We start from the raw sequence: 8,345 nt of genomic DNA on the forward strand, positions 1-8,345 counted from the left end.
AGCGTTGGTAGTCCAGGTAGGGCAATGTCCTAGCTCTGGCCAGCCATACGTGGCGAGTGCAATCCCTGACCTCTCCATGTTGAGGCAGTTTTTAGCGTCCGCCCGGCTGGACAGCCGTGGCTTCCTCCCTGAGGCAAGGCCGTAGCTCTCCCCCTTGGCGATCAGGCAAGCCTCGCGGCTGGATCTGGCGAGTGCAAAAATAAAAGGGCTCAAGCCGTAGACGCATTGAAGGTCACGTCTCGACCAGACGGCGGCAGAGGTACATTTCCATCCCACGCCTAGCCTTCGCGTTGTCAAACTACGGAGCTGGTGTCTTTTCGTTCTTCAATTGTTGTGGTCTGGCCTGGTCAGATTCATGCACTTTTAGATGGATCAGGTGCAGCAAGGAATCAGGGGACTTGCTAGGTGTTCGGTTCCAGATCGGCGTCAATAGGCAAGGCAGGAGGCACACGCGCACTGCAATCGCGGTCTGCGCCAGCCATCGTCATTCATCATCGTGTTTGACTTGAACCGCTACTGATCCAATCAGGAAGCTACTGGGCATCAGGCTACAACAAAATCGATTTCCTCTAACTGGTCAGTTAATTTGGTTGTTTCCGCTTGACTATCTTATCCTCTTTAAGAAATAAAGATGCACGTGGTCTATACAATATACTAGGGGTTTACGTTTATATTATTTGTTGAAATCTTATCCTGAACTGTTACCTATACGCTGGATGAGCCAGAGATAAGGTTAAAGGAATTGTGTTAAAGACTTCTGCAGCATGATTTTTACAGTGCGAGCTCAAACACTATATTGAATTTCTAAAAGATTATTTTTTCACTGCGCTACAGATAATTGAAATTTTTCTGACCAATAGATGGTCGATCATCACTGCTACAGATTATTTTTTGTCAATCATCCTGATAAAATTTCAATGCATTGTAGGGTCCAGTACAATGGATGGTTGTTCCCCTCTTGGTGACGTCACAAACACTTGCAACCGTCGCAAGCGACAAAACCCCGAAGGGTCTAATATTCAAGATAACAATCATGGTAGTCTTTTATCTAGAATTATATATTTTTATATAATCATGGTTGGATTAACCTTGTCGCATTATACATAAGCGTTGTCCGTGGTTATAGGTGTTATCGCCGGAGAAGATCTTGATAAGAGGGAACTTAAACGCAGAAGAAGGCAAGGGAGAAATATGCAAGCTTACTAGCTGAAAAAAAAGGCATAACTTAATGCTAAGAGGAGGAAAAGCTACCATCGGAAGAAAGCCGAGAGAGCAGTTGCTAACACCATTATAGGATCTCCAGGTATATTGCCCTTTCAATAGTATCGCACCAATATCAAATTATGGAGCCGCTTACTCAAATATTTTTTTACCATAGGTGTGACGTCCTTGCTGAACCAAACAGGTACAAACAATGTTATTTTTCGAAAAGAATGAGATGGTGAGCAATGGAACGACGGATGATTTTGATAATAGTTGGCTGCGTCGTAACATTCTTTTGAAAGGATACAGATGTGGTGCAACGAAATTTTGTTATTTATTAAAGAGATTTTTAGTAGTTGTTCAATACAATCCAATTATTTTTAAATAATTTAATTTTAAACATATACTTGTGGCACGTGCATTTCCACTAGTTGCAATATAAATTTCAATAGTGTACAAGATGTGAGAACGGTAGAGCCATGGGGATCCAATAGCATAAGTAGGTAGAGGCGTGGGAGTATGTTGCATGGTTGTTTCACTAGTCTCCAAAGGATCAGTCTTTTGGAGCATCTCTAACAGTTTCCCAATAAATATTTTCCAATAAGATAGTATTGGGATGTCTCAATTTTATTTTTATAGATTATTGGTAGAGATGCTTTTGCAGTTTCTCAATAATCTCATCCCATACAATTAACATATTGGAAGAGCTAAAATTCTCCCTCTATTTGAGGGAAGATGTGGTAAAATATTGAGACAACCCAATAATTATTGGTGAAAGGGAGATGATTTGAAGAATTGATGGAGTATATGTTGGTCCTAATATTATTGGTTTGTTGAAAAAAGGAGACCACTGGAGATGCTCTTACCCGTCCTTTCTGTCAAAATTCAGTTCTCATCTGTATCCATTTTGCGAATACATGCCATCCGAGGAATTGTTACATTGTTTACGTATTTGCGATTTGTCATATGTTGGACATAAAGTTTGTTAGCTTGTAACTATTATAGGAGTTTCCTATTAGGAAAGGAAAAAAATTGTTAGAGAAAAGAAAACTGTCACATCTCAGCAACTCGTGAGCTGATCTTGCAGGGAATCCGGGCGGCCTTCCTGCAAGCAGTAGACCGGCGGCTCCGTGAGCGTCTCCATCACCCCGTACGCGTTCCAGCAGTAGGGTTCAGCGAGCCGCGCCTCTGCGCCGCCGCCGCCACCGCCGGCCGGCAGCAGCTCGACTCCGGACATGGCGATGCCCGTGCACGCGACGGCGTCGCTGCAGGCGAGGCGGATGGGCGCGCCGGCGCGCGGGTTGTACGTGCCGCGAATGTCCCGGTACGCGACGCCGTCGACGCGCACCGCGGAGGTCTGGTTGGCGCACCCGCTGCCGAGGCAGTAGTACTGGTCGATGACGATGCAGTTCCTGACGTTCTGCACCCGCACGCCGGCGAACTCGACGCCCGACACGGCGCCGGCGCCGCCCTGCCACGTCTTGATCCGGAGGCCGTTGTCGGAGTCGATGATCCGCGCGTTCCGGACCGTGACGTTGGACACGCAGGCGCGCGTGTTGTGGACGCCCAGGCTGCCGATGCTGCGAGAGAGAGAGGGAGGGGCTGCCGCGTCAGCTGGCAACCTGGCATGCTAGAGGTCGACGCCGCCACCGCCGGCCAAAGAAGAACATCGACGACAGGTTGTTGTTACCTTATGCCATGGCCGTGGCCGCATGTTACGTTCTCGATGTGGACGTCGGAGCAGCCGGCGCCGATGGAGACGCAGTCGTCGCCTGCGGTGACAGACAGATCGAGCTCAGAGGTCGGGTCGATGGCAACTACTTGATACAAATTTGGTTCCCTGCTTTGTTCACCGTACCGTTGTAGATCCTGGAGTTGAGAATCTGGACGGCCGTGGTGTTCTCGACGTGGACGCCGTCGGTGTTGGGGCTGGACGCCGGCGAGCTGATGAAGAGCCCGTCGACGCGCACCCGCGCGCAGTCGTCGAACTTGAGGTGGAACTGCGGGCTGTTCTCGATCCGCAGGCCGCGCACCGTCACGTCGTTGCTCAGGAAGAACCGTATCAGCTGCGGCACACACCGCGAACAGGGTGAGGCGGGCCTGGGCTTCGACAAAAAAACAGGGCCAAATCCAAATCCAAGTGGTCGGTCGGCGAGAGCTTACCGCAGGGCTGTCACATGGTCCGGGCAGCGTCGATCCGTTGGGGCCCTGAACCACGAAGACACGGACACGTCACCAAATGCTTGCTGCTCACTATTTAAGAAACAAATAAAGAAGATATACTTATAGAAGACGCAGAATTAACCCGCGTCTTCTATTATAAATAGGTCTGGTAGGCTCCCAGCGCTAGAGGACAACCCCCGTGGCAAGCTGACCGACGGCGGCGCGAGAGGAGAGGGAGCCACGTACCCGGTGAGGCTTGCACGGGAGATCCCACCACTCCTCGCCGTTGCCCTCGATGGTGCCCTTCCCCGCCAGCGTCACGCCGTCGGCCTTGTAGAAGACGAGCCACTGCCTCCGGCTGTCCGCCGCCGGCCAGCTCGCCGGCCCGTCCGGCGGCATCAGCACGCCGTCGATCTGCAGCGCCGGCGGCATCGATTAGAAATTGCACGTTGAAGGAAGAACGGAGGGTGGAACCGGGGCGGCTCGATCGATCGACTCCATGCCTTTTTCCGGGAGTACTCAAATAAACTGACTTTACCTGGAAGGTCAGCGTGGACTTGCACGGCCCGGCGAAGATGGTGGAGGTGATCGTGAACACGCCATCCGACGGCACTAGGAGCGTGGCCGTGGCGGAGCTGGAGGAGCACGCCGCCTTCCACGCCGCGCGGAACGCGCGCGTGTCGTTGCCCGAGGCGTTGCCCGACGCCCCGAACGCCCTCACGTCGAACACGGCTGATGAGCTGTTCTTGGCAGCCGCCGCCGCCGGCGGCGTAATTGGCTTTGACATGGCTGGAGGGAGCGCCGGTGGCTTCGCTGATACCGTAGGAGATGCAGGCGGGTTTGCGGGGAAAAGCCGCGGTGGCTGGGCTGACGATGCCGTTGGCGGCTTAGACTTAGCCGGAGGATGTGCCGGTGGGCTTGCCGGGGAGAGCCGCGGCGGCCGTGCTGGGGATGGCATTGGTGGCTTAGCCTTAGCCGGACTGCAGGGTGTCGGTTTGACATGCCAGGGTGACAGCGACGGTGCTTTGGCTGGCGCGGGCGACGGTGGCTTTGCCAAGGAGAATGTTGGTGGCTTTGCCGGAGGCAACGACGGCGGCGGCTTGGCGCGATAGCGTGGCTCGGTTGACTCGTGCGACGGCGGCTTGACATGGGAATGAGTCGGTGCCTCGGCCCGCGCGGGTGACGGGGACTTGGTCGAGGGGAAAGCCGCCGGTGGCTTGGCTGGAGCAGGCGCCGGCGCGCCGACCGGTGCCATCGAAGGAGGAGGACGCGACGGCGGGCAACACGGCATGTGGTGCCGACGGCGCGGCGCTGGCGCGTCGCCGGCGTCCGGAGGCAAACCCGGCGGCTCGGTCGGAGAGTCGCCGTCGACGTCGGGAGGGAGCGCGGGGGCAGGTGGCAGGGCGATGTGGCCGCCGCTGTTCTCCGCGCGGTGGTGCCTGTTGTGGTGCCTCCGGTGCTTCCGGTGGTAGTGCAGCGCTCTGCTCGCGTCGGCGGCGGCAGCAGGATGGCACAGCACCGAGAACACCAATACGGAAATGAGCACCGTCGTCACCAATGGCACCGGACGAGGACGCAGCTGGGGACGCGTGCGCGTCACCGGTGGCCTCATCGGCTGTAGGTCTCTAAGCTCTGGCTAATAAGCTATTGTGCTGCTTGGTCGGAGCCTTGGAGGGAAATGAAGACGCCTATATACACACACACACATCAGCTGCAGTCGTGTGTACTGTACAGTACACCAGTGTTTGCACGTATGTGAGTTCTTGAGCTTGTTGCAATCATGGAATCATCATGTGAGATAGCAGCAGTAGTTCCGATTGATCCGGCTATCTTTTCTGTTTTTCATGGATGGGAATCTCTCTCTCAGTGACGTGATGTGAAAAGATTGCGTTAGGTGGTACCGACAGACTGAACCTGCAGTAGGAGTTGGAGGAAGGTTTAGGGGCCGTTTAGATGCATTCAAAGTTCCAAATTTTTACGCTCTCTCTCCATCACATCAATTTTGGAACACATGCATGAAGCAGTAAATGTATGTAAAAAAAATAACTAATTGCACAGTTTAATTGTACATCACGAGACGAATCTTTTAAGCCTAGTTAGACCATGATTAGATAAAATTTGTCAAATACAAACGAAAACGCTACAGTAGCAAAAAGTTTCAAATATTATAAATATTTGCGATCTAAACACCACCTAGGATTCGCTGAAAAAGATGGTCTGGTCATGCGTCGTTCCCGAACGCATGTTTTGCTGCAGCTTTAGCTCGCCGCAAGTGGATTGCTAGACGCCCATTTTGTTGCGTGTGTGCACCAACAAATGAAGGACATGCTAGATGAGATAGTAGCTCACTAGCTCTGCCCGCTAAAAACTACAGCTTAGTGCCAAACTACTGTGTAAAGCCTCGATAAATGGTTAATTTCGTCTGTATATATGAATACCCTATGATTGTTAACTTGGACTATACCACTTCACATGAGTCGTCTAAGCTCTCAAGCATCACGGCATTGTTTGGTTCACTGCGACGACTACTGTCACGTGAAAACGAATGGCATGGTCCTAGCGACCACTAGTTTACTGCTGCCAAGAAATTCAATGCCCGTGTACGCTCAAAGGAAGAAGCTTCTAGTTCTTCACGAGATGGTCATACCACGGTGGGGGCAAATATGCTCCCTGATGAAGACCTTAGATATATATGTTGGATGAAGAAGAGTATATAAGAAATTGGTTGCAAATTCCAACGAGTTGTTCACTTCTACTTCATGTTTGTTCAAATGTGTAATCATGTCACTCACATCTAATTATATTCCTCTATGTTTTTCTGCTGCTTTTTTTTCTTGGGTTTTGCAAATACTAGCCAAGCTAGTAGTGCTGCGGCAGTACCCTTTTTGTTGAGAATAATAAACAATCTTGCTGCGAGGTCCTTTTATGCAGAGGAAACCTGCAACCAAAACGCCAAGGAAAAGGATAGGGCCGGTGCAGCCTATGCGCACGCATGTGAGGATCTATTGACACATGCGTACCCTTGTGCCGGCCATGAACATCCATGCATTGCATCTCCGATCCCTTCGCGGATGCGACACGGGACGCTACGCTCGCCTGAGAGCAAGCAAGAGAATAACTGGCCACTGACACACGCCGACGGCGTACCTCCCGGCCGGCCCTGATGTCTCTGTAGCATTGGACAGCAGACGAACCAGAAATCCCCATTAACCTACTTGTTTAGGAGTACTATAATCATAATCATCATCGTCATCTGAACTGAGATGATGTGGGAGAGAGGCCACCCGTGAACCCCGATCGCTTCTGTGATTGATCAGTGGGTCTGTAGTCTGCACTGCAGATTAAAGGGATGGTAAAAAGAAGAGCAAACCCAAGAGCCCAGATGCAAGCTCGTTTACTGGCCGACGCGGCACATGATAAAGCTCGTCAAAGTAGGAGCATTCTCGAGGACAACGATGGCACCTAAACTCGAGAGAAATAGGATCGTACTAGATGGCGAACTTCTCAGAATGCCCAGGCAGTAACTTCAGTTTTCATTGTTTTCCGGTCAGAAACATGCTGCTATTCAGTATTCACACATCAAGACACAGATGCTGCATGCAAGTGATCGATGCGATCCATCAGAGCACAGAGCACGGGGAGATCCATCAGAGCAAGAATTGTACTTCAGTGTGACAACGGAGGAAAAAGAATTCTGGTTCAGCAAGCAAACTGAAAACAGCCGATCGATGAGCAATCCTGCGTGCTACGACTGGAAATGGTTTTGTCCTCTCAAGGTACGAGTGATATATGTACGGCCAGCGACGCTCAGAGCTAGTCGGCTCACTGTCTCTGAATGATTTTGTTGGTGAGCGTCACGGGCAGTTTCAGAGTCACCTGATGTATGCGGTTTCGAACTTCTTCAGTAAACCTCATCAGACATCAGTATTCCATACTAAATTAAATCTGATCTAGTAAAGTCGGCAGTTGCTGTTGCTGACTCGAAAATATATGTGAACTTGCGGTTTCTCTTTTCCCTTTTTTACCTTTTCTTTTGCAAAATGGTTGGTGCATTTTCTTTTCGGCCGACCAGCATTGTGTTGCGGGATTGCAGAAGATTGCTTTTCTCTGCAGAAAATCCATGCGAAACCAAAGGCAGATGCACTCAGACTGACAACGCCTGTGTCTCATTCTACTTTATTTTTTTGCTTCTTTTATTTTGCTGGAAGAAGACAAGTACTTAGATCACAGGGTTCAGGCCACATGCATTGGACGCTAGAATGGCTTGTCATCTGTGCTCTCCTGGTGTTTATGGATCATCAAGTGTCATAAGAGGTACTGTACAGTATAATCAAGCACCAAAATCCAAATTACTAATTGATTGAACATGTTAATTGCTACTTGTCCTAAATATTTTTCAAGCATAGGGGAAAATATAACTCTTACATTGCCACTTGCATCGCCCACCAAGTGTCGCAGCCCATCATATACCACAAAAAGAAATGGTTCATACACAACATCCGGAGTCCCAAAGTGCTGTACAAAAAGAAATGGTTCATACACAACATCCGGACTCTGCTCTGAAAATGTTCCAACTCTAGTCTCCGTATGTTCTTTGTTGAACTTAACCCGTTGATCGAGTCAGCTTGTACATAAATTTGTTAGCCAGTTTGTTAGCCTCTTTCTGTTTTTCTTGTGAGCCTGACGCATGCTCTGTCCATGCGGGGCGCGTCTCCTTTTTCGCGTCGTAGGCGTCATGCGCGGCTGTGCATGAGTCGTGGGATGGCACGACTTGTCACAACCCAAAGTTAAAATCATGGTTAACATGTAACTAGTAGCATCATGAGCATCATTTAATCATAATGGAGCATCATCTATGCATGAAATTGAATGATTCTATTTATTTTCTTGCCTTGTTTGTGTGAATGTTGTGAAGCAAGTTTAATTTTTGTTAAGTAACTGTGCCCTTAAAAATTTGATTCAAATACTAGATTTAAAAT

At 50.0% G+C, this 8,345-nt stretch overlaps 1 protein-coding gene and 1 long non-coding RNA gene across 6 annotated transcripts; one reads left to right on the forward strand and one right to left on the reverse strand.

Annotated features, from left to right (window-relative positions):
- Nucleotides 1–2: 2 nt before the first annotated feature.
- Nucleotides 3–2,407, forward strand: LOC112895098. 4 transcript variants are annotated; one of them, XR_003229139.1, is made up of 6 exons: nucleotides 3–16; nucleotides 89–259; nucleotides 377–576; nucleotides 929–1,036; nucleotides 1,127–1,303; nucleotides 2,291–2,407. It is a non-coding gene; the product is annotated as an uncharacterized LOC112895098 (long non-coding RNA). The 4 variants fall into 4 exon arrangements; XR_003229140.1 differs by lacking the exon at nucleotides 2,291–2,407 and adding an exon at nucleotides 1,379–1,513 and having other exon boundaries at nucleotides 352–576; XR_003229138.1 differs by lacking the exon at nucleotides 2,291–2,407 and adding an exon at nucleotides 1,379–1,513 and having other exon boundaries at nucleotides 368–576.
- On the reverse strand, nucleotides 2,082–5,187 carry LOC112895095 (polygalacturonase At1g48100-like). Of its 2 annotated transcripts, XM_025962975.1 has the most exons (7): nucleotides 4,685–5,187; nucleotides 3,905–4,111; nucleotides 3,613–3,780; nucleotides 3,367–3,411; nucleotides 3,062–3,269; nucleotides 2,894–2,975; nucleotides 2,082–2,783 (listed from the first exon to the last, which is right to left on the reverse strand). In XM_025962975.1, exons 1-7 carry the CDS (start codon nucleotides 4,976–4,978, stop codon nucleotides 2,264–2,266), a joined length of 1,524 nt encoding a protein of 507 aa, XP_025818760.1. In that variant the 5' UTR covers nucleotides 4,979–5,187; the 3' UTR covers nucleotides 2,082–2,263. The 2 variants fall into 2 exon arrangements, with proteins under 2 accessions (XP_025818760.1, XP_025818759.1); XM_025962974.1 differs by lacking the exon at nucleotides 4,685–5,187 and having other exon boundaries at nucleotides 3,905–4,157.
- Between the last annotated feature and the right edge of the window lie 3,158 nt (nucleotides 5,188–8,345).

Source organism: Panicum hallii, chromosome 5 (assembly GCF_002211085.1).
Source record: "Panicum hallii strain FIL2 chromosome 5, PHallii_v3.1, whole genome shotgun sequence".
NCBI classification, from domain to species: domain Eukaryota; kingdom Viridiplantae; phylum Streptophyta; class Magnoliopsida; order Poales; family Poaceae; genus Panicum; species Panicum hallii.